This window comes from Cynara cardunculus (genome assembly GCF_001531365.2).
Source record: "Cynara cardunculus var. scolymus isolate 2C chromosome LG 3, CcrdV1, whole genome shotgun sequence".
Taxonomy (NCBI): Eukaryota; Viridiplantae; Streptophyta; class Magnoliopsida; order Asterales; family Asteraceae; genus Cynara; species Cynara cardunculus.
The window spans coordinates 26983612-27008971 of record NC_037530.1 but is presented as its reverse complement, the minus strand read 5'-3'; the positions used below and the strand labels follow the sequence as shown (position 1 = coordinate 27008971).

The 25360-nt window shown below is 34.4% G+C and overlaps 3 protein-coding genes across 7 annotated transcripts; 1 reads left to right on the top strand and 2 right to left on the bottom strand.

The window, feature by feature from the left end:
* Positions 1-9826: 9826 nt before the first annotated feature.
* LOC112508884 (uroporphyrinogen-III synthase, chloroplastic) lies at positions 9827-19020 on the top strand. Of its 5 annotated transcripts, XM_025113708.1 has the most exons (11): positions 9982-10026; positions 10458-10506; positions 11120-11207; positions 11624-11693; positions 13727-13872; positions 14025-14120; positions 15702-15757; positions 16451-16536; positions 17007-17141; positions 17252-17339; positions 18667-19020. In XM_025113708.1, the coding sequence occupies exons 3-10, from the start codon at positions 11165-11167 to the stop codon at positions 17307-17309; spliced, it is 690 nt and encodes a 229-aa protein (XP_024969476.1). In that variant the 5' UTR covers positions 9982-10026; positions 10458-10506; positions 11120-11164; the 3' UTR covers positions 17310-17339; positions 18667-19020. The 5 variants fall into 5 exon arrangements, with proteins under 5 accessions (XP_024969475.1, XP_024969474.1, XP_024969472.1 ...); XM_025113707.1 differs by lacking the exon at positions 10458-10506 and having other exon boundaries at positions 9827-10026; positions 11627-11693; positions 13754-13872; XM_025113706.1 differs by lacking the exon at positions 10458-10506 and having other exon boundaries at positions 9827-10026; positions 11627-11693.
* Positions 19021-21377: 2357 nt separating this feature from the next.
* On the bottom strand, positions 21378-22726 carry LOC112509078 (serine carboxypeptidase II-3-like). The gene is made up of 4 exons (XM_025113951.1): positions 22472-22726; positions 22164-22270; positions 21643-21748; positions 21378-21527 (listed from the first exon to the last, which is right to left on the bottom strand). The coding sequence occupies exons 1-4, from the start codon at positions 22724-22726 to the stop codon at positions 21378-21380; spliced, it is 618 nt and encodes a 205-aa protein (XP_024969719.1).
* Positions 22727-23007: 281 nt separating this feature from the next.
* On the bottom strand, positions 23008-24737 carry LOC112510502 (serine carboxypeptidase II-3-like). The gene is made up of 2 exons (XM_025115931.1): positions 23977-24737; positions 23008-23278 (listed from the first exon to the last, which is right to left on the bottom strand). The coding sequence occupies exons 1-2, from the start codon at positions 24383-24385 to the stop codon at positions 23091-23093; spliced, it is 597 nt and encodes a 198-aa protein (XP_024971699.1). The 5' UTR covers positions 24386-24737; the 3' UTR covers positions 23008-23090.
* Positions 24738-25360: the final 623 nt, after the last annotated feature.

Sequence of the window (25360 nt, the reverse complement as noted above, 5' to 3'; positions counted from 1 at the left end):
ATATTTAAAACAACTTATGTTTTTTTATAAAAGTGTTTATCAACTTATGTGGTGGTAAACTGGAGTTTTATAAAAAAAAATGTTTGGATTAGCTTATGGTGGTACCTCACCGGATAAGTTGATAGAATAGATGAGATACATTTTTCTTTTCTCCTTAAAACATTAAAAACTTTTTATTACCGGTACTACACTGGAATAAATTAATAAGTTGGAATGAAGTAACTTATTAAAAACTTCTTATTACCGATGCCAAATCGGTATAAGTATTTCCTTTTTTTTTCTCCATCCAAAAACTTCTTATTATTAATATCACATCAAAATAAATTAAAAAACATTTTAAATAAGCAATCCCAAATACCCTGATCCATTCAAAAGCTTAATTATTTTGATCCAAGAGGCACTAGTAGACTACCTTTAGCGATGATTTGGTCCAATCGGATCATGGATAAGACAAAAAAAAAGACTTAAAGAAAAATGAAAAACATTTAAAAGTTAAAACAATGTCCAACAACTTTGTCACTTTATAGACCATATTGCCAAAAAATTTATTCTTTTTCAGTATTAGGTGTCAAAAGATGATTATTTCGTTTTAACGTTTTAAAAAGGCTTATTCTAATTACATCCTTACATAAAAAAAATATTTTTTATATTTATACACCCCTTTTTACATAAACGAACAAAAAAACAACTAAATTCCAAGAACAAAAAAAATTCAATTTTAACCTTTTGATATTTTAACTTTTAACGCTTTAACTTTTTTTTAATATGTTTCTATCACATCTTTTATGTTTTCAATCTTTAATTTGTATTGTAATTATATAAATAACATATTCACGAGTAAGAGTACAATCTATATATTCTTCATACACATTGAATTTATGTTGGCACGAGACAATCTATGTACTTGCATCTTGAAGACGATAACGTGTCCAATGGTGCGTAAGTGTGGCCATTTAATATCACATTTATGTAATGGTTACCATTAACATGCACTATTGCAATTGTCACGTGTTGAGATGACGACGGATGTTGTGTCCTAAATGGTAAGTATGTCACGTTGTCTGCTATATTGAGAACATGCAGTATGACATTTAACCTTGAAACCGTTAGAATGCTCATTTCAGGCATAGCAATCCAATGCATAGCTAGTGCGAATACACCTTTTTGGAAAAAATTCAACGTTTTGTGAATGCATAAGCACTCATTGCTAATCACATAAGAGTAATATTGTTCATACTAAGTTAGTTCAATCATTAACTCTTTACGAGTATTGTCTCATTCGTCTTCATGACCACCCAGACAAGTAGATATCACTCGATATCCACAATTTACATCGCCCAATACATCTTGTATTTGTATGATGTATAGATAAAATAAAGTCGGGATTTGATCAAGATACAAATGTCGGGTGGTGGGTTATCGTTGGAAGTAGAAACTATGTATCGTTGATTCTTGATGCCCCAAATCTTCAGAGTTAATAATTGTTGGCACATTAGAACAACTACGTCTATGGTCTTCAATAATTATATTGATCAAAGCTTGATTCTTTGTAGATGGAAGGCCACAAGTGGTTCTATGAACCAAGGGTTCATCAAACGGTTTTGATGGCAGTATTATATCCTTCAACTTTCTGAGTAAGCTTTTATGACCATGAGATGATTGCTTGTTGAAATTTTCTATGAACATTTGAACTTCATCGTCACATCCGATTTAGTCATCTTGTATGGACACACAGGGTGAAAAATCAAGTTTTTTCCAAAATATATCTATTGCATCAAACGGAATGGGTATGTCTTGACATGTATATAGTGCTTGTTCATGAGTACATGACAACCCATGACTTCTACGCAGTTTATAACCACAATTTACAGAAAATACGCTAGTGTGGAAAGACCATTCATTTTCAGTGGAAATCATATCAAGTGCATGAAATGAAACAAATCCCACAAAATTTGAAAATGTGATTTTCCAAATCAATGTTTCCTAATAGTTCTACATTGTTCAAAACTTGTTTTAATCGACGTGTCATGTGACTGGATTACTTGATGGATATGAGATATAATTTTTTGTAAATCTGCTCGGGAAGTCTTCAAAAATAATTTTAGTTTAGAATGTTGGCTTTCAACTATGTTTGTTGTGTGATTTCCAAAGTTTAAAACCTGATCAACCCAAGGCAGATACAACCATTTCCTTATATGGTGTCAACCATACATTGTTCAGGTAATTCATAACACCTGAAAAAATACAACAAACATATGTCAATATCTTTAGTAACAATGGTTAAATTATCTTATATCAAGAATACATGGATAAGCGAGCAAGTTTTCTTGAAGTTGTCCCAAGTTGTACGTGTACCATTCCTGATTTTGTGATTCAAGTAATTGCAACCATAATTGACAAAAAGAATTCCACGAGTAAGACTCGTGAATCGATGGTCTACAATGTTTCAAAATACCTTGAAAGATATGTCATCTACAAAGTAACTCTTTAGCACCCGGAAATACCACTTTGCATGCATTAATCAAAGCCAACACTTTGTATGTGACCATGACATCTGGGTAAAAGTTATCGCATATTTTGGATAGACAATCTAACGCCCAAGTATGATATAATTTCTTGATGCATAAAAACAAATGTTATGCAAAATGTCAGGTTGGTCGCTGTTACACCAACTATCTCAAGAAGAGGCATGTCGTACCTGAATAATAAATTAACAAAATAATAATGTTAAAAAAAATAATAATGTTAAAAAATAATAATATTGACATTAACATAATAGACATGCATTTTAAGGTACATATTTATTTTATATGTGGCATCGATGACCAACACTTGTGGGAATGTATGCCAAAGCTCAAATGATCTTGGATGAATGAAGAATAAATCTTCCAACTCGTTTGTTTCGAGTCTCAAAATCATAATTTTTGTTAATAAAAAAAATCAACAACCTGCATTTGTGGTCTTCCTGCATCGTTGTTTTCTTAATCTTTTGTTGTTCATTGTATATTATTTTTGATGTAGATGCATTTTCCGTATGTCTACCCTTTAACGTGGAAAAGATGTATCGTGGCTTGACATGTTAGGTTAATAGATCTTCAACTAGTTGAACTTCAGTTTCATTCATCCGCATTGCATATGCATGACCCTCCATATATTGTGCAAGAACATAATTATGTGCATCGCATATCACCGTCAACGTCCACCAACTACGTGTAGCTGAAAATAGCGCTATCAACTCAAATGGGCATCCAAACTTTTTTGTTCCAGTATGACGAATGAGAATTGTTTTACTTTTGTAAACCTCACCGTGTTCACACATAAATACGACTTTATAGACATTCTCATTTGGCTTTGTCTTTGATCTTTTCGTAACAACAACACAACCAACTAAACATTCCACATTGTACATCCACTCAGTTATTTCTTCCCGAGAATCGAACAACTGGAAAAAAAATTATAACTTTCACTTATACACGTAAGTATTAATAAACTTAAATATCAATTAACATAATATTGTACCTCGTTGGTGAAAAAATCTAGTGTTGTTGTCAAATCTTCTCCCATATTTATCTTTTGTAACTTTGATGTATATTGAAGAATGAGAGAGTTATATATTGAAGAAGAACGTGAAATATCGAATGAACGATTCATTCATTCGTTCGATATATATATATATATATATATATATATATATCGATTTTTTTACTTTATTTCAAATCAATAACTTTACTTTATTTCAAATCAGATTATTTTAACAATTATGTAAATGGGTACACATGTTAAAACGTATTTTTCTAACGTATTTTGTACAAAAATATCGATATCATTGTTCATAATGTGACATGTTACTTGATAGATATGAGATAGAATTTAATGTGACATGTTAAAACGTATTTTAGTTAATATAAAATTATGTATTTTAATGTGATAATGGTGTAAAAAGAAAATTGAAAAAACAAATGATGTACCATAAATTAAATAAATAACTATAAATGTAAATATTAAAAATATTTTTTCATAGTATATAATATATAATAATATAATTAAGTCAAAAACTATTCAATATTGGGCTCATTTCGAAGGTATTAACAAAACGATTATAATGGTGTAACTTGTTAAAATAAAAAAATAATATTTTTTTAAACATATTTTAATTGATTATCTATGTTAATTTGATAAGGGTGTAAGATAAAAAATTTAAAAAAAATTAACGTAAAGTAAATTAATTAACTAACTATAAGGTTATAAAATGTAAATTTAAAATTTAGATTTAAAAAGATTGTTACGGTTATGTGTGAGGGGATGTGAGGAGGAGGGGGTAAAAAGTGAGGGGATGTGAGGGGAGAGGGAGTGAAAAGTGAACAGAGAGTATGGAGATATCAACCCTTATTTCCAACTTCAATATTGATATATTTGTTCATCACATTTCATTTTTATTTTCAAGATTTAGAAAATTCACAACTTTTTCTTTCTGTTTTAATTACGTTTTTTTAGAAAGTGAAATAACTTTTTAATGATAAAAAATAAATAAAAATTATTTATAGGTAATAAAGCATAAAAAAAAAAAATTTAATCGAGTTGGATCAGTAATGAACAGTAAAAAAGTTGAGTTGAATTGGAGTTGAAGTTTGTATAGATGAATATAAGAGATTTGGGTTTGTAGAGATCACTTGCGTTTGTTATCGATTATAGATTTGAAAAGGGCATTCGAGAAGCGACTAGTCGCTTCTGGCGAAGCTTCTAGAAGGCCGACCACTACATAGAGAGATCCATATACCAGTTGTGAGCGAAAGCTAAGCCTAGAGAGGTGGAAGCAGTAGCTTCTAGATTGGTATCTTGTACTAAGGTCTAAATTATATCATAAACATTTTGACATAGTGGATCACATCTCAAGTGGGCTCAAGGAAAGTGTATGTAACCAAAATGATGAACCACTATAAGTATGGAGTTTGTTTTCTCCCATTCTTTTGCAAGTTGGTGGACGAGGGTGAAAGATTCAAGCAGTAGTATGTATTTACTTCTCCAAATATTATGCAAAAATGGTGTAAATTCCACTATCTCAGTAGATATCTGTAATTTGAATTCAATGTGTTTTGTAGGAAACTTCTCTTTTTCTATGTGTTAGTCATTTAAATTTTTTTTATTTACCTACCATTCTTCTCCTTCAATTTATTTTTCTGCCCTCTTATTTATTGTGACTTGGGAAGCATTTAAGGAGATTTCTTACCATTATTAAAGGGATTTACCAACATCAAAGCTAAGAATTCAAACTTAGGGTCCAAAATTCAAGTTGTTGTTCATGGAATGTAATGACTTACACATGATGTGTTTGTAGAGGAGGGTTGAATACAAACACAACAAATCTTCACTTTTAATTCTATATTTTGTATTAAAACAAAAAACTACAAATTTGTTACGTAAGCTAGGAAGATAAGACATGATTCTAAACAATCTGACTAGTGACAAATTGGCTAATAGCTAAAAGAGTGAGGCGCATATCAGGCGCATAGATGAGTTAATGGTTTCCTAAAATTTATCAATCTGAATCATTTGAGTCTGATCATCAAGTATAAAGGACACCTGATGAGAACAGGTGTTGTGATGTTTGAACAGTGCTTGAACCATTAAGTTTTGATCATGTACTTTGGAACAAAGTTGTTCGAAAAACATTGAATTAAGTTGGTAGCCATTTCTTCTTGAATTTTTCGACTTCCTTCAAGTCTTTTGTCAGAAGTAGAATGTGCATCTTATAGTGTGGAGATTTTTCTTTTAATCTCCTCAACATGGTGAGATAAAGAGGGTGGTGGTGATGTATTATTAGGAAAATTAATTAGATGGGAAAGTGAGGGTTGAATATTTGATCGTTGAGAATTGGAGTTTGATTTAAGAGATGTTCTTCAAACAATGAAGGATACATGGGGATAGGAATATGGAGGACTTCAAAGGATGTGAATCAACACTGCCTATATATAAAGATTGAGTACTAGTATTATGGTTAAGATCTGATCTTTCAATAATTTATTGTGGAGAGGGCATTAAGGAGACGACTTAAGGGTCGTATGTCACGGGTCTGGAGTGGTAGTGATAAATGACTTTAGAAGAAAAGTCAATATCGAATGGGTCAAGCTGGACCATGGGGGTGTTTGTAAGTAATAATGAAATATCACATGTGGCTAGGTATGCAAAGTCTTGTTCATGTCTGTTATTTGATGGTCGTGAGATTTGGAAAGATAGCAACAGTTTTATTAGCCTCATAATTTCGGAAGAAGATATAGGAACAAAGGTTTTATTGGTAACTGTTGAAGATGAATATGGCTTGTATGATGTGAAACTCGAGAACTCATGTGTGTATGGTATTTCGGTAGTGTGGAATGTGTCAAACTATTCCCACTTTGTACCATGGGAGTGGGCATAAGTTTTGAGTATCAATTGACGCCATGTGTTGGTTGCCATAGGGATTTTGGTGAATATCAATTCATTTATTCCTAGTGTAGGATTCAACTTGGAACTTTTTAATAATGATAATATATCTTACAAACATGCTATCTGTCGTTTTTTATGCACAAAGTATGTTCTTTACATATTATAGTATCAAAATCTCGCTATATTGCTTTGATATTACTCGTTTTCTTGTGCTAAGTCTATCTTGTAAACATTTCATCTATCGTTTTTATACGCTAAGTCTGTTCTCTATGTATTATATTATGAAAATCTCGTCACATTGCCCGACATTACACGCGCAGTTTCTGTTATAGCACTAGGAATCGGTCTGTGGTAAGTCTACCTTGCAAACATTTCATTTATCGTTTTTTATGCGCTAAGTTTGTTCTTTGCATATTATAGTATCAAGATCTCGCTATATTGCTATGATATTACTTGTTTTTCTGCAGTTTTAGTCTAGCAAGTAGGGAGGTTGACATCATTGCAGTAGGAATGGAAAGTCTGAGGTTTGATTTCAAACACCAGTATGCCATCCATCTGCCTTTGGGATGCACAATTTACCACTTTAATGATGGTTGTGAGACTAATATAGTGTGGACGCTACTGCCTACCTTTTGTTTCTTGACATGAATTATCGTCAACAACATAATTTACTTCTCATTGATATTCTTTCTGATTTCTACTTGCGGCAAAATGCTATTTGGGCCAAATTTGAGCAACATGATTTAATGTACCATATCAAATTTGGCTTCATGGTATTTGATAACCCAACATTTTTAGATGTTAATGGTTTCAATTTCACCAAAATCGAAGAGCATGAGTTTCATTTGTCATATATAAATGTTATGTATTTTTATATACTATACGATGAATAACAATTTTGCACTAGAGTGACATAATAGTGTTTGGGGTGGTTATGGATGATAGTGGGTGTTCTGTGTTCATGGATTCTTGTAGTGATGGATCATGAAAATAAGGATAATCTTAATGAAGAAGACGGGAGTACTATAAATTAAGAAATATTTTATAAGTAATAATTAGATTTATAATATGTACAAATTTTTTATAGAAGAAAAACAATAAATTATATAAATAATGATATTTATTAATATATCCCTGAGGCGACAACAATGACACAACTCCAAATACCAAGGCTTTAACAATTTCTACGATGAAATCAAATATTCTATGTAAACGAGGGGTGTTCAAAAATTTGATCAATCCAATCAATCTAATTTAGGGGTTATTTGTTTACATTTTAATAGTTTTATTAATATACAATATTTGAATCGTTAAGAGATGAATCTTGTTTGAAAAAAAAAAGTCTACTTCTTAATGGTTCCAAAATCTTATGAATAATTTTGTATCATGAGCCTCCTTTAACCATTCAGTACCCTAATTTCATTGTAAATAATTACCAAACATTTATATTTTATTTTACACAATATCATGAGAGTCTCTTAATCACTTTGATCACTTAATCATTTTGAACCAAACTATTGAGCAACTGCCAAACAACCCCTTAACCCAAAGCAACCCGATATCTAATCGAGCTGTAAAATCTTTAAACTATAGATATTTGATTGATATTGAGTTATTTTTATTTAAATCCAACCCAACACAATGAACCCGATACCATTTTATTTTTTGGATTTAATATGATTGTTGAGTCTCTATAATATGTACATTGGACAATTACATCATCAGATACCTTCATCATATATATATTAAATTTATTCTCCATCCTCATATATGTTCAGTTATACATATATATATGTGCGTGTATGTGCAAATTAAGAAAAATTAATCATGATATATTAAAAAAATATGAATAAATTGTACCAAATGATTGATGATGAAAAAGAAATTATAAGTAGACTAGAGGGAAAAAAATATATTCTAAGGTTAAGATAATAATTTGAGGTATCAAAATACCAACTCAAATAACCCGACCAACCTATACGATTTAAGTTAAATTAGGATTTTTTAAATCCCAAACATTAAATTAAATTATTCAAATACCTTCGAACGAACCTATGAAAACCCTTAATATTTTTGTTGCCAAAATACATTGTGTGGAGTACTATATTTGGTAAAAAATAATAATTGCACCAAACTTGTTCCATCATGGCACCAATTAGATTGATCGTATGGGATTATTGGAAATACTATCCTATACATCGCACATCTAGTCATTTACCAAATCTGACGGTTAGATCACACCAAACGGTCCTGATGAAACAACGTGGCTGCCTTTCTTGTCCTCTCTTTCTCTTTCTCCTTTTATAAACGGTAAGTAAAGGACTACAATAATTGCAATGAGTGTGGACGATGGCTACGCAACTTCAGACCCTCAACTTTAACTTTCTTGTTCAATCAGGTCCTCTACTTTCAGTTTATACTAGAATTTGAAACGAAACGAAACAAAACCAAACGATCATAGTATACGGAGCGTATTTGGTAAGCTTTTGGTGACGTCTCATGCCACCACAAAATTGTTCCTCCATAAAGTAAAAATCTAATTGTCCTAACAATACCATCATTTTGTTTTGTTGTGTGATACGGTGCCACCACTTGAAATTTTTCCTGGATCCATTTATGATAGTATGCAGGGGCGGATTTAGTATGTAAAGGGTGGAGGGGTTGGCCCCCATTAAAAAAAAATTATTTTTTATCTAGGTTAAAAACAATTTTTTTTAATACTTTCTACCATAGTTCTCTCTAGTTATCTTTCCGCTTATGGCCCCACCAACCAAAAAAATTACTTCAAAATCAAGCAAAAAACTAAAAAAAATCCCTTAAAACGGTGGAATACACATCGGGCGACTTTGTATGCTTTTAATCTACCCTAAAGGCGTCCTACTAGGCAAAAATCCCGGACCTGCCACTGATAGTATATCCTACCCGAGGGTGGATTCTGAGGGTGAGGTGTAGTATACGCAAACATGATCTCGCAATTAAAAAGTAGAATGACTGTTTAGGTGAAATCTCTAACGAAAATTTGAAATTGCAAATAGAGCAAGCTGGTTTTAGTTAAAATTTTCAAAGGTCATTCAACATAAAAACAAGGTCATCAAAGTTTGCAAATCGTGTCAAATAAACCGCCAAAGACACCTTCGATTTAAAATCAAATTAAATGGTAAAAATGGTTATTTTTACATATAAATGGCAAAGTTTGACGATGTCTATTTATGTTTTGCAAATTTTGGTTTCTTATATATGATACTTGTAGCAAGTACAAGGGGGTTAATTGGAAACAATTCAAATTAGGAGGACAGAATTGGACAGAAAGGCAATAAAACGAAAGTATTGTTAAACTAGCAACAGCTGGCTGGCTCTAATCTATCAACCACGCAACACGTTATCCTCCACAGCCCCCCATTCCCCAACATGACGACGAAAATATGTCTGTTTTCTCTCTCCACTCCTCCTCCTCCTCCTCAACTTCTTCTCAGTCACCGGCGGTCGAATTTGTTTCTACCATTCAAGGTCCGAGCTTCCACTTTTCCGGTGAATTCTTTCTCCAATCATCAAGTTGTTGTTACGAGAGAACGTGGCAAAAACGATAAGCTCATCAGTGCTCTTGTAATTTTCTGTTTCCTTATAATTTTTTCCTTTATGCATTTTAGTTTGTTATTGTTGTTGTTATCCTCGATTTACATGTTGATAATCTGTTATGACTCTTTATTTACTGATGCGTACATTGTTAGAGATATATTTCAGCTAGGTTTTTGTCAAATGTGAGATTGAACATGATAATTTTCTAAACTTGGGGGGGATGAGGTATGGAAGTAGTTAAAATACTGTTGCTGTAGTTCCACAATCGGAGTCCACTCCCGTCTTTTCAGAAAAGGTCCGTTAAATTATTCTCAAATCATGGCCAACAGTTCATATATTATTGATCTATGTCAATCGTGGAAAGTGGACTCTACCAGTAGAAGCCAAGCTAGAATTTTGGCAAGATGATAATTTGAGTTTTGCTTTTCAGACGTTAATGAATGGAGATAAATTGACAGGTATTTCATACTTGTGTTTCTTTTTTAAGGAAGATTGTAACAATTCCAAGTAAGTTATTTTTCTGTCTTTGTAGAATTTCAAGAGGTCATTACTGTTCACACTGAATTAGACATAGCACTAAAGTACTCATGCGTATATATTGGTTATAGGACAGGAGACCGTGGAATGCTCACTATTGCACGAGTACAGTTTATGTTGGTCACTTTAGTTGTACATTGGATTATTATTTCATATCATAATTACAACTTCAATGCAATTAATTACAACTAATGCAACTGGGCTGTTATGCAGTAGTCCATGCTCACGCTGGTGCTAATTTCGATGTTCTTTCACTTCTGCAAAAGAAGTATTTTTGTGAGCTGAAAGTGTAGTAGTGCCTATGGAGATTGTCATTTATTGCTATTACTTGCTAATTATTTTGAACCAAGAGAATTTCGTGTTTTTTTCTTCACCACGATTTGTATTTTGAACTATTAGTACCTAATGACAGGAACTTATTATCTTTTAACATGCACAACTGTAGAAGCAGTTGTAGAGAATATAGGACCAAAGGAGTGTACAATATGCATTAAACTAGGAGGAAACTGCCAATCTAGAACCTTTGAAATTATTGTTTTAGACCATTGAAGTTTTGAACATTGTATCCATTTTTCTGTGATAGGCAAAACATGGGATCAACAGTTTGGAGCTTCCTCTAATTCAGCATATGCAGTTGCCTGATCTGGAGAAACTTATTTACCTATTGAGTGGTAAGTTCAAACTCCTTACGGTGCAGCTAGTTGCTGCAACTGCTTCTTTCTTATTAGAGTAATATTTGCTGGCCAGATAAGTACAACTTAATTTTCTACTCCCTCATTCTTCCTTTTATTTGAGCCAGGCCATTATAACTTTTCCTTCTTTTATAGTCGATAAATAGTGATGCATATTATGTGCATATTGTGGCACTAACACCTTATCTAGCACAGAAGACAGTTTTTTCAGACTTATAAATTGGCATTAAAACTGACCAAAACTTGCTAGTCCACTACTTTGTTGGTCCAACATATTTTGCTAATTAATTCTATGAAAAAGCGTCCCATTTTGAGGATTGTATTAGCAGAAAGTAAACTTGATCTCATTAGCTTGCTAATGGTGTTCATTTTTTTTTTCTGTGATCTTTTGCTAGCAGCCACTAGTTTTGATTGGATCATCATAACTTCACCCGAGGCAGCACTGGTTTTTCTTCAAGCTTGGAAGTAAGTTCTGAAATTGCCTATCTATAATCTCGAGTTGCAATTGTTCCGTGCATTTTTTGCTCCTCTTTTTAGTTTGTATTCAGGCTTTTTCAGGTGCTGAATTTACTTAAAATCACATATATTACTAAGAAAATTCATGACTTCCAATGAACCTTGCTCATATTCTTTATTCATGCCTTTCCACTCTATTCCAACATGTATTCAAGTTCTCAACTATAAATAGAAAAATGATGCAAGCTCTCTCTGTTGTTCATATTTGTGTCAGATGATGTCCTACTCAAACTGATTTCTTTTTAGTAATTTTAGGTGAAATTAGTTTAGTGTTTGATGGGGAGATGCAATCTTCTATGGTATTATTTGTTTGGATTTATTAAGTGGCTGGAGCGTAACGTTTACCAAATTTTATGGCATGTATTGCTATTGGTTGCATACTAGTGACTGGCATAATGTAGCTGCATATGTTGTGGAAAGAACTTTGATTCCCCAACTCCTGTAAAAGCTGCAGCTAGTTGATAGAGTGCTCAACGATGTTTCGAGCTTCAACAACCAGAATTTTTATTGTTCAAGATGGTTAGGGCACATATGAGGACCAAGAGTTTCTTCATAGAGGAAATTGATGCAATTATCTTTCTCATTATAATGAGGGTGAGGGAAGAACAAAATGGCAGATTCTACAACCTAACGCATGATAAAACAAGCTTTTGGTAGATGGCTGATGTTGCAACTTGCACCTGTAGAAGTAGAAGAGAGGTGTTAAATTCCAAGTTTTGAATTATCATCATATGGAATTTGCAATTTCACATTTTGCATATTATATATCGTGGTAATCAGTAGGCTCCAGATATAAGTTATCCCATAAAAAGAAAAGATCGTGGGGCAGTTGGGTGATAAGATGCGTTTGTAAGGAGAGAGTGAGGTTATCCATCACGGATTCTCCACTTGTCAAATAAAGCTTCATATGTAGTCTAGGCATGTGACTTGATGGTCTTCTATTTTTTTTTCTTTTGGGGGGGGGGGGGGTTGTGGTAACATGTTGCTGCTACCTCAGCATCTGGTTTAGTATTGTGTCTGCCCCAATACTTTGCTCTTTTACCTGTATAGTAGTAATTATGAGTTTTGTCCTGGCATTAATTCCATTAGCGTCTTATTTATCACCACATTATACGGTAATAAAAATAATAGGCAGATCTGAAGGAAAAAAAGTACAAGGCATGATTTGCTAAAAGATAAACATGCACGAACATGTGTATCAAGAAGGACGCTCACACACAAGAGAGAGAGATGAATAGAAAACGGAAACAAGTTAAAGATACCTGAAAAGTACATGATGTGATTTGCTAAAGGATAAACATGCATGAACATGTGTATCAACAAGGATGTTCACACACAAGAGAGAGACAGGGATACCAAAACGGAAATAAGTAAAAGGTACCTGAAAAGGATATGGCATGATTTTCTAAAGGAAAACATGCATGAACATGAGTATCAACGAGAAGGGTCACATGCAAGTGAGAGACAGGGATATGAAAACAAGTAAGTAAAAGATACTTGAAAAGTAAGCAGGAGTACCAAGGTCTAAATGATCTAGTTTCGTCATAAAATTGAATCATAGATGCATACTGCATGCTACTGGTTGGGTCATTGAGTCAAATATGGCTAGGCTTCTCGGTTTCTTCTATAGTAATTACTAGGAGCTCACACAGTCCCATTGTTGCTCCTCCCTCAAGATAAATTTATATTCCAAACAACCTCATGCACAACTTTCCTTTTTACTTTTCAGTCATCCCAAAAGGAGACTAAACCATGCAGCTTGAAAGGACATGGAATATAGGCCCTTTCCTAGGACAAAATGCAATCTGGTTCATGTGCATTGGTGGTGGAAGGGCATCATGGATTAGTTAAGCTACATGGCATGTTTTATTTTAGAAAGAAATATGTTAGGTTCTTCATATATTTGATCCAAGCAAATTTTCTTGCTCTGAACTGGATAGCTTGAAAAGGTTGCCATTTGAACACTTTTAGTCATTGACCAGTTACTCTCATTTCATCTACAATCTTAGAGCTGCTGGGACCCCCAGTGTCAAGGTAGCTGTGGTTGGAACTGGTACAGCAAGCATATTTGACGAAGCTACACCTTCATCTAAGCAGTTAATTGAAGTTGCCTTTACTCCATCAAAAGGTATCTGTACATGTCTTCCATTTAAGAGTATAGAGTATTTATTAGTATTACCCATCCTATGCTGTATTTTGAGGTAGCTGGCCAACTATATCTATTAAAGATGATCTAAACAGCTGTAGAAGAGAATGTTAGCTTTGTGATCTTCTTTGCAGCAACTGGCAAGGTTCTTGCTTCAGAGCTGCCAAAGCATGGGAGTGAAAGATGCACTGTTTTGTATCCTGCCTCTGCAAAAGCTAGTCGTGACATAGGTAATTGCTTCGGTTCCTAGTTAACAAAAAGAAAGTGCTTCGGTTCCTTTAACTTTTTATTCCTGTTCTCTCTTCTCCTTTTGTTTTAAGAATCCACTTTGCCAATTTGTTCCATAAAATTTTATCCTGAATAGTTGTTTCAAACATTGGTACATGGCATTTTCAATTCATGTGATAGAATAATGACATGAACAAACTATATGGAAGTTAACAACAATTGGCTTTCTCTTTAATAATGATGTGCTTATTCCTATGAACTTTGAAGCTAAACATGAAGACAAGTTATTTAATTCAACTTTTTGTATCCAAACCTCATGGTTAAGCATTCAAAGGAGTATAGTCGGGAAAAAGAATTTCTATCAATTACGCTAGTAACATGGCAATATACCATATCATTTTTATCCTCATGTAACACTGTGATTCTTCTGTCGACATAAATATATTGCTAATACGTGAACATTGTTATAATTTAAAACCAACTTACAGCGACTTACATATATATCTTTTCCTGCATATTGGTGTGTTCCCATTACACTTAAAATCCCTTTATGGAGACTTGTTCGACCCACGTACCTTGCAAGTAAGATGATCTCGCATGGCAGCTGAAAAATGTCTCTTTATGGAGTCGCTCTTCCAAAGTTAGAGTTACTTATCAACTTCATATTTTCCAACTTTGTGACATATTTTGCCATGTCATAGGGGTGATCCCAATACTCTGGAACCATTCAACTTTCACAACTACGAGCTGTATGTCTTGGTCTGTTAGTCATATTTGCTACAATATATGCTACTCATACAAAGGCTTTTCTGTTTTGTATGCAAGGGGAATGGTGACAAGCCTTTTTGGTGAGAGGAGGTAAAAAAGTAAACAACTACAGTTGATTTATTAATTTAAGTAAGTAATAAGTTCATTCAAGTCTTAGTGTAGGAGGATGCTAGTTTTGGTAGTTAATGGCTGCATTTTGCCTTCGACGTTATATAGTTCGCAATTCAAGTCTATCCAACAGTTGGGTGCTGTAAATATGAGCAGATGGGTCTGCCCAACATACGAGCTCAAACTTTTTCCCCATCTAGGATAAGAAGCTAACCATGCCATTTAAGCTGTGTCATGCTTGCACAATGACACCATAACTTTTAACATTCGGGTACTTAGTTTTTTGGCGCTAAATGATGAATTTTTTTACATTACCTTTGAAATGTTGTATCTATCACCTGCAGAGTTTGTTATAGAACAATTTGATATTAGATATTTCATTCATAAATTACTTGGATTTTTTCAAGAAGTATTACCATCCAGTGAGTTGTGGTCACACTGCTGATTTTGGTCAGATTCTGGAAGAACTTTATGAATTAGTATTTGAATTAAGGATGAGAATTGCTTGTGTTGGCAATAGTTTTTACAAAACTGCTCTTTTGGTGAGCACATGCTGTGTCTTGATCTGTGATGAGAATATTTGCATTACATTGTTTTACCTTTTTGTATGTTGTTTTGTTGCAGTCGCTTACCGATATAATATACTTCCTTTACCTCTCCGTTTTTAAAATTGTACTAAAAAGCATACCATGGGTTCTATATTTCAGAAGAGGGCCTTTCTAAGCGTGGATTTCAGATCACAAGATTGAATACTTACACGACGGTATATATTTTAGTTCTGACAATGTTGGTTTAGCAGTTCTTCGAGTTGGGAGCCCCTCATTCACATTAATATCACGGGAATAAGGCCATTTGTAAGATATCAAAAGCAATTCACACATCTAAGTTTTTGAAGTTCAGGAACATATTTGATACGTCAATTTGCTTGTAGTATGTTGACTCCCAGTATTACAAGATTTTCTGTAATGATAGTTTGCTTATTATGTTAAACTTTGTCAAGTTTTAGCATTTGGGCTATTATGCTTTCACAGTTATATATATGGTTGAGATTTTTTAACCGACTACAACCATTCACACATGATATGTTTCAACTCAGTAAAACAGCTTAGATGGAGCAGGGTGTTTATTGATGGTCGACTTGAACATAGAATCTGCATGTCATAAGGTGAAACCTGTAAGAACTTGTCTAATGTTAAAGCTTATGGCTTTCAAGAGCTTTGTTTATACTATTCGGTTGTGCTGACACATTAATGATGCCCATGAGCATAAATGTAATGTGAAGTTGTACAGCTCATCTGTTATGGAATAACTGTAAACCAGAATCATATGTTTTCATGCTTTTAATTTTTGCTTCCAATATTGCACATTATGATGGCGTATTATTTTAACTTACATTGATTTACAGGTATGAGATATTAACTATTTCTTGCAGTTCTGATTTTACCTTGTGTTTTAGGAACCTGTCCAACATGTGGATCAAATGATTCTCCAGCAAGCACTGTCTGCTTCTGTAGTTGCAGTTGCATCACCTTCTGCAGTTCGGTAATGTGTTTGGTTTAGTTTTCTGATGCCAAGTTCTCTTGATATGTGCCATTGTGTCTTACAAAATTGCATTTCAGCTTATTTTATATTTTATTTAATTCAGTTCCCTGCACGTTCAAAACAATAATAGCATAAATAGAGGGTCTATTTTCCTTGCCGTTCCATAATTCCTAGAACTTACTTTGTAGTTTCTATATCCGGTCTGTCTTATGTGTATGCTCAATGTTTTGGGTTCCTTGAGTGTCGATCTCCTTAATTTGATGACATGTGGTTTTCTGATCATGCATTTTAACATATAAGTACTGATAGCTTGGCAAAATCCACTACCATTTTCATCAAACTACACCTTGCCTGTTTGCTTTATTTGAGTGTACAATTTTTCTTCTAATTGTTTATGCTACTTTTACATATCTTTCATGTTTTAGAGGGGAAGATTGTCCCCTAAATTTGTTAATTTTATCTTGTGACAGTGCTTGGGTCAATCTTCTGCCTGAACCAGAGAACTGGAGTGGTTCTGTTGCATGCATTGGTGAGACCACTGCTTCTGCTGCCAGAAAATTGGGATTCAGAAGTGTATACCACCCATCCAGCCCCTGTCTTCAGGGGTAATAATTCCTATCTCCTATGATTTTGGGAACTGTACTTATGCTACTGTAGTGTTATTAGAGCTGCCACTTTTTATTTACTCTTTGGTACGCACATTTGTGTTTGACAGATGGGTTGACAGCATTCTTGATGCTTTACGCATCCATAATCAATTCTTGAAGGTCTAAGACCAATCTTTGGGGCGTCTTGTTTTCCAGGTAAGTTATTATTACAGTCGTACACATCTTCGACCATGTTTTATTGGAAATGGTCTTGGAGGCCAATGAGAATGAATTTGATATATTTAGGCAGTGAACTTTTGAGAAGTCCATTGAGGCCATCTAACTCTAGTTTTGTTGTACATGTTCCATTGCCACTGATGTTGAGATTTCTTTTTTCCTTATCATATAAAAAATATAGCACTAGGTTTAATGATGATGATGGTAGTGGGCTACCATCAACATCCAAATGAAGCCAGTGCAGCAGATTGTAAATTTTTTAATCCTTCTCCATGTCTCTGAATTCATCACTTTTAACAGCGACTGTAATGCTGGTGAAAGTTACATCCAGAAGAAGTGAAGTTTTGTCACCAAGTGGAGACCTAACTAGGCTATAACCATAACAGGTCTAGGCCCAGTAATAGAGCATCCCTCTGAGCAAATAAAGCTGATTGTTCAATATCCAACAACAATTGCCTTTATGTCTCATGCAGTGATGGTGACTAACAGAAGCCCAACTTTATTGAAATCCACAAGGTAACGATGAGAGCTTCATGATGATAATGGATATCTTAAAATGTGTAAGCTTTGATCCAATCTATAGAAATAACAAGCCAAAATTTTAAGGATTACATGGCAGCAGGGGAAGTGGAGATGCAGGAATTTTTTTAATGAGATTTTCAGGAATGTGAATAAAACTGAGCTAATCCTGAATACAGCAGCAATACTCTATGGCTTCTGCAGTGATGAATTGGGGTGGGGTTTGAGGAAAGAGGCTGGCTTGGTGAGAAGAGGAAAAGAAAATTTACTGATAATGAAAATGATAATATTAGGTCATTATTTTGAAGTATTGTAAGATTGTACCATATGCATATGTACATGTATCTCAACCAGTTCGCTAGTTTAAATCATTAATGGTAAATTTATGTGGCCAGGGGGGATATAGTTATATATGAAAAAGGGTAGACACCATCCTCTGGAGACCGCACTGTTCCCCCGACCATTAATAGGGGAGGTAAATCATGCATACATCCCATTGGCAGAAGGGTGGTGCCCAGGATCGAACCCAGGATCTGACTTTTGCCTACACCCACCCCTACTGGGACAGATTAGTGGGAAAATATACAGTCATTTATGTGTTGGTCGCTGGTTGCTTTTGGCCAGAAATAGGCGTATTTGAAACTAAGAGTTTGAATGGCTTTAATGAACTTCTACAAATTCCTTGGCAAACTGAAATACTGTAAAATTTTCCTATTCTCTACTTGATCATTATCCCTGTTTTATTTATTTCTTATTTCCAATTATGAGTACCCTCTTTCCTTGCAAGATTATGAGAGCTGATGCAAATCGCTAAGTGTGTGAGCACATTATGAGAACAAATTACGCCCCTGTACATTTCTAGCAACACCATGAGAGGTAAACAGAAAGCAGGAAAATATTGTTCTTTTGCTACTGAGCGGCGATCGTTTAGAGGATGAAATTATCAGAGGAGTGAAGAATTTCTTGTGGAGGCATACTTGTTTAATTGTATATATATTTCTAGGCTGTAAATGCTTATTTTCTAAATGTAATAACCAATAGGGTTCAACTTGCTTCTGACTTGTCTCTTTTTAACTTTCAAGAGGCCTTGTAAAACCAAAGCAATAATAAATGAAGAAGTGAACTTCATATTTCTGCCTAATCATGGAAATTCCTGTTATATTTCATATGCTTAAGTTTAATTTTCTGTGGTAGTTGTTTGGAACATTTGAATTGAGCTCACCATAAGAATTGAGGTTGTCATGAGGATGCACAGAGGCAGAATCATTCTCTGGTTTTTTCCAGTTTATTTATATTTATTTTGTTGATTCATGTTTTGTTGTTGTAATTTTCACAATTTCTGTATAGTTCTTTTAACTGATTAATTATAACCTATATAGCAATCAATTATGTCCTGCTACACATAGGAAAGATATGTTAGATTTGATTTGATGTAAATGGTGTTCGACGATATTGCATTACAAGAGACGAAACAAATTTAATGACAATAAAATAAACTTCAAATTTGGAAAGAACTTCTCGGTTATCAACTTCGGTAATCAGACATGGAGGAAATTGTCGAGGCCTATGAAGAACACAGTTTCCTTAACTCAAACCCGTCTTGTCTTCCATGCTAGAGACTTTTGGACGTCTATCTCACAGGGTACAACAAGAACAGATAACCCTTGAACCTTCCCTTGTGAAAGTATAATTACTTAGCTGACTAGTAGACCTGAGGTCCTTAAACTGTTATGCCTTTTGCGAAAAAACGATGATATACCTTGCATAAATAACTTCTTGACATAGTTTGGTTCTCATTGGCATGTTCATTGTGGTCATGAAGATTTAATGGTTTCGTAAGAGCTGTAGGAATTGAGCCCCCTCACAATTCCTTTTGAAGTGACCACATTTTTCTATTACATAGGTCATCTCACTAGCATCATTAAGTGCAGTAGGCTTAACCTGATACCACCATCACTGTTTATTAGAGGAATGGATGGGGCTTAACACCCCTTAAAAAAGAACCAGTGATTCAACTTAGTTCATACGGTTGTCAGATTGAACCTAGATCTTGGGATCTCCGGTCAGCTAGGTTGGGTTTCCTTTATACAAGCCTACTCATTTATGGGCTTAAGTTCCATTCCCTTTGATGATTTGCTCTCTATTTATCCATTTGGTTAGCGGATCCACTGCCTTCGAATGTCTAGACTTACCCTTATTCATATTACTTTGTATCACGGCAATCATTGATCGACTGTCACAGGTTTAGGTCATCTTGGAATGTCTTCCAAGTTCTCCACACTTGTCCAAAGCCATGAACTCGGACTCCATCATGGACCTGGAAACAACTGTTTGTTTTGAAAATTTCCAAGATATAGTTGCACCTCCAAGTGTGTGGTCGTACATCAACTGGTTGATTTGGAGTTCTTAATCTTTATAATCTAGTTTGCATCATTATACTCTTCAACAGTTTTAGGATATCCAATATAATGCAATCCGTATTCTTGAGTGTACCTTAGGATATCAACACACTGATTACACCCTTTGACTTCGAGTGTTACTGACTCGGATCACTAGTCTATCTACTCCGCCTGCTTAATGCATACGCTAAGTTAGGTCTGGTACAACTTGGTAAGTACATCAAGCTTCTGATGGTTATTGAGTACTCTAATTGAGCATCACTTTCCCCTCAATTCTTAGACAACTGTTGATTAGCATCAATAGAGATTTTGGCTATAACAGAGTCCCAACTATTGAATTTCACTCGACTTTTGTCAACATAGTGCGTTTACCATCTGGAGTTCCCTTGCACTCATCAGTTAATAGAAAGAGGTTATGTTAAGCACACACACAATGGTGAATTCACAATGAGACCAGATACAGTTGTGAACGTAACACGAAGGTCCTTCATAACAAAACAAAATTCCTTCCATAGTGCAGGTCATAGTCACAAATGTCTTGGGCACTTCAGTACTGTTTGCTTCAATTCTATCAGTTATGAGAGTGCCAATTACCGTTAATGAAAGTTTGCAATTTTTAAGTACTGATTTGTAAAAGCTTCGATTCAATGTAAATGGTAAGTAGACAAGATAGATGTAAATAGCATTTGTTCTTGTGATACTGAACTGGAACAGGAACCTGACAGGTATTTGATTACATTTTGACGTGTGGCATTTTGGATAATACATTTTATGCTGTGTATATCTGGTTTTATTTTCACATATATATTATGTAGCTAGCAAATTAGATATTACATTTTATGCGGTGTAATGCTGTTTGCTGCTTCCCAGCATCTGAAACTATCAGGCCATTTTGGTCAAGCAATGTTGAAGGGCTTGATCTCCCTTGCCAGAATTTGATCCCTTAAAAGAATCTGCATCACAAGCTTGAGATGCTTCCTTCTGTTTTATTGGTAGTTTTTCATCATAAAAGAACTTTAAATACAATTGAATCAATCCCAGGATTAATTGCTTATTGAAGTTATTTGTTTCTGACCAACTATTCAGTGGGGTTTAAAGATTATTCTGTTGAAGGTGGAGGAAGTTTCCCCTGAAGGAATGATGAGATCATCACCAGTGCTCTTTCTGGTTGGTAGCTTGGGACTGTATGCCCGGCGCCTCTTACTGTGGTCAGTACCACTCCTTTGTAGCCTACCACATATCCTCCAACCTATCACATTGGTAGCATTAGCTTGTCAATTTCGGCTGTTATAGCATTTATTTAATTTTTACTGGTTGACACTCGGGCTGTTATTTAATATGTCGAGCTTCGAAATACTCTTTACCTCTTCGTTGTAGTACCATGGCCGCCAAGCAGTCTCTATTGGAAGCTTCAACCTGTTTACGGAGTACCTTGAGGATGTTACTGGTACCCGTCCATCAATGTCACCACTGCAAATATTTTCATGGATTAAATTTAAGTTGCCTTCACATGTACAACATGCTAACTTGGTTCATTCTATCAGAATTGTAGTCTAGAGTTTGGTAAGCTTCAACTATTGTAGTCTAACTCAAAGATGGACAATAGGAATAAGTTTAGATTAGGTCAACTCACCTGTATATCCAGACACTAATACCACTTTTAATTAGCTGATTGATAGTAGGCAAAATGGTTGTTGGGCTGTCTGTCCATCCAACACCGCTGAATAAGAGAAGCAATAGTCAGCCCTTTTATCTTTGCCAAGTAAGCAGTGTAACTGAAAACTTGTTCAACATGATTGCAAGTAAAGGTGATCTGTTCTGTGCATCAATACTTCTAACAATCATGAGAAACCCTTGTGCTTATGTGCATTTGGAAAAGAGGTACCCGCAATGTGTCCATGACGTATTTCTGACATGAAGAGCTTCTTGCACTTCTGCTCGGTTCAGATAGGAGGAGACATATCCATCAGAGCAAGGATCAAAGCTCTTAACCTAGTTGCAGTACATAATGTTAAAATAATGGGAGTTCAATTAGAAGTAATGACTGGTTTTTGACAAACTTTTCCCACTGCAAATTAATTCATATAAGCAATTTTGAGAGTTTTTTTGAAGTATATAATATCTATATATTTCTTTTGAAGTATATAAGCAATTTTGAGAGTTGCCTGTTATATATTTGAATCTGAGACTTACAGATCCAGGGGTTTGTGTACTGCCATCACAGAGTGGAGCATAGATGTTGTATATATCAATTCCACCATATTCACCGTCTCCTTGGCTTTGATACTGATAGCACGCATCCGAGAAATTCCCAGAAACATAGTCGCAGTTTTTGTTGATTCCTGCATTGGTCTCATCAGAGTTCAGGGCATGTGTCCAGTAGTAGTCATACATCCCTTCATAAGAGGTACTGTCATCTATCCAAGCATTCCCAATCTGCAGAGTCATATAACATTCCAGTCTGGCTCATTAGTACGTAAAATCAGAAGGGATGTTATATCATTGTGCATATATGTACCTACCGCAATCCCGCTAAGATTAATGATCGTTTGGTTTGCTTTCTTGTTCTCTGATAGAATGAGGGCAGCAAGCTGAGGTACATAGTGACCTGCATAGCTTTCACCTGTAATAAAGAAACCATGGGTTTTGTACTGCGGGAATCTTTCTAGCCAGTTGAGGAGGAAAGTGTAGGAGTCTTTAGCTGTGCGCTTATCGCCTGTTGTGTAGTCGGATGATGTGTTTGAATAGGAGAATCCCACTCCAGCAGGTGACTCCAAGAATAGAACATTAGCCACTGTTGGTGTATCATAATTTAGACTTTTGCATTATATATGGAAATAATGGATGCGACTGTTTTTGCCACTTTGATGAAAGAAAGGATTTTTTTCTTACCGTTGTTCCATGCATAGTCATTGCGGTGGAGTGTTTTCCCATCATTGTTTACTCGGAATGGTCCAAGTTCTTCCATGGCTCCATATCCAAAGGATGAGCATCCGGGCCCTGTGTGGATACAGGACTAGAAATGGTGATCTTAAAAAACATAGATGATCATGCTCAAATTATATAAACTTGATAGTTCACTTACATGACTATGTCAATTACGCACAAGACATAGCTTGATTTATGCGTGATTTAGCACTAAACGACATTTGACTACAACAAAAATCGGGTTTATACTTTGCGAAAGAGTGTTCTAATAGATTGCTTTATAGGACTTAAGTTTATAGGACAAAATAATTGTGTATCCTATGTGAAAACATTGGAACAAGTTTATAGGATGCTTTTGGACATCATAACAAGATTTTTAGGACTGATATACTAATTGTTTTATATGATATCATTTGAAAAAGTGTCCTATAAAAAAGATGTGTTCTCTCATAAGTGTCCGGTAAAAAACTAATTTATTTTACAAGCTTCCTAAAAAACTTGTTAAGACGGCCAAAAGTAACCTATAGACTTATTGCGACACTTCTACATAGGATGCACAATTGTTTGATCTTATAAATTTAAGTCCTATAAAGTAGTTTATAGACATTTTTGGCGTTCTATAAACCTGATTTTGTTGTAGTGTGTTCTACCTGCTATGTTGTTTGTTTCAAAGTTTGGCAGTTGTAACAAAATCAAGTATGACTTGAAAGAAATCCAAAAACTTGTGCACGTTTTCTATTCTGATGTAGATTGAAAGCGAGTTGTGTTACCTCCGTTAAGCCATAGGACGAGAGGTTTGGTTGAAGAGTTCTGAGGTGATTCAGCAAAGTAATAAAACAAGGCCCTTCCAGCCTGTGGATCAACTGTTACATAGCCAGCATATTGATCAAGATCGACTTGTGGTTGGCCTGGCAGCCTGTCAATCCTGTCTGCTTCCTGTGACCCTTCTTGAGGTATAATATGAACCGGAGATAAGTTGGATACATCCTGTTCAGTCCATGGATCTGCGTTTGGCGGACTCTCAGATCCTCTCGATTTGATCAGTTTGTTGAGGTTCTTGATCTGGTTATCCGCACTTGCAACGGGAAAACCAAGAAGGTAAGGTGAAAAAACTAATAGCAATAAATATGAAATGTTGGTCATTTTAGATGTTTGCATATAACAACCACTATCATGCATATGTGTGTGTATTTATATATGTTGCAGTTATGCTGTTCTTGAACAGCATAGAGCTTTGATGCAACCGGCTGGATTTTCCGATTAATTTTAACGTCATTTCCAAGGCTCATATGTTTTGTTCTCTGGATTCTCCGATTAATTTTAACTGTAAGTAAGAATCTTGATTAGAATAACTGTTGGAAGCAACACAAGGGTTCAGGACTGGTCAGGGCATCAAAGCCCAAGGAGCATAATTTAAGCCCAGTGATATTATTACTGATAAAAAGTTTCAAAGTAGCAACTACAAGAAACTTTAAACCTCATGTAGATGTGAACACTTCCTTACCACTAAGCTATTAATGTATTTTGATATTTTTTCCCTCCTATTTTAATCTTATTAGTTTTCTTGCTGATTATTTTTTTCTTCCTTGCATTTTTTTTTCCGACTTTTGTCTTGTTTTCATAGAAACATTAGTTTATCTGAAATAAAATTAATCATATTCAACAATTAATACTTTCTATATATTTTTGTTTTGAAAATCATGTGATGATATTTGTAAGTTAATTATTCTTTTTGCCAAACATTTTTGTATGTAGGGAATTAATAGGATCAAACTCTACATAAAACAATTTAGACCTCCGGTTAATTTCAACTCGGAATCACAAATATTTTTTGTTATATTTTTTTAATATCAAACCATGTATGAAATAATTTATATTACTATATAATTTCAACTATTTTTTTTGTGATTTCTGTAGTCATGAATATGATTCTCGAAGATTACCTTTTATTTTGTGTCATATTTCTTGATTCAATGTTGAATCTCGTAATTCAATTTTATTGTCATCCATAATGTGGTTTGTTGCCTAAAGCTATATATGGTTGTTTAAATTGCACAATGTTCGCTACTCAAGGATGTTCAAATATTTAAAAATATGATACACGTATAGTATTAAGTTTTTCAAAGTTTTAAGACAAATTAAATATCTTTATAT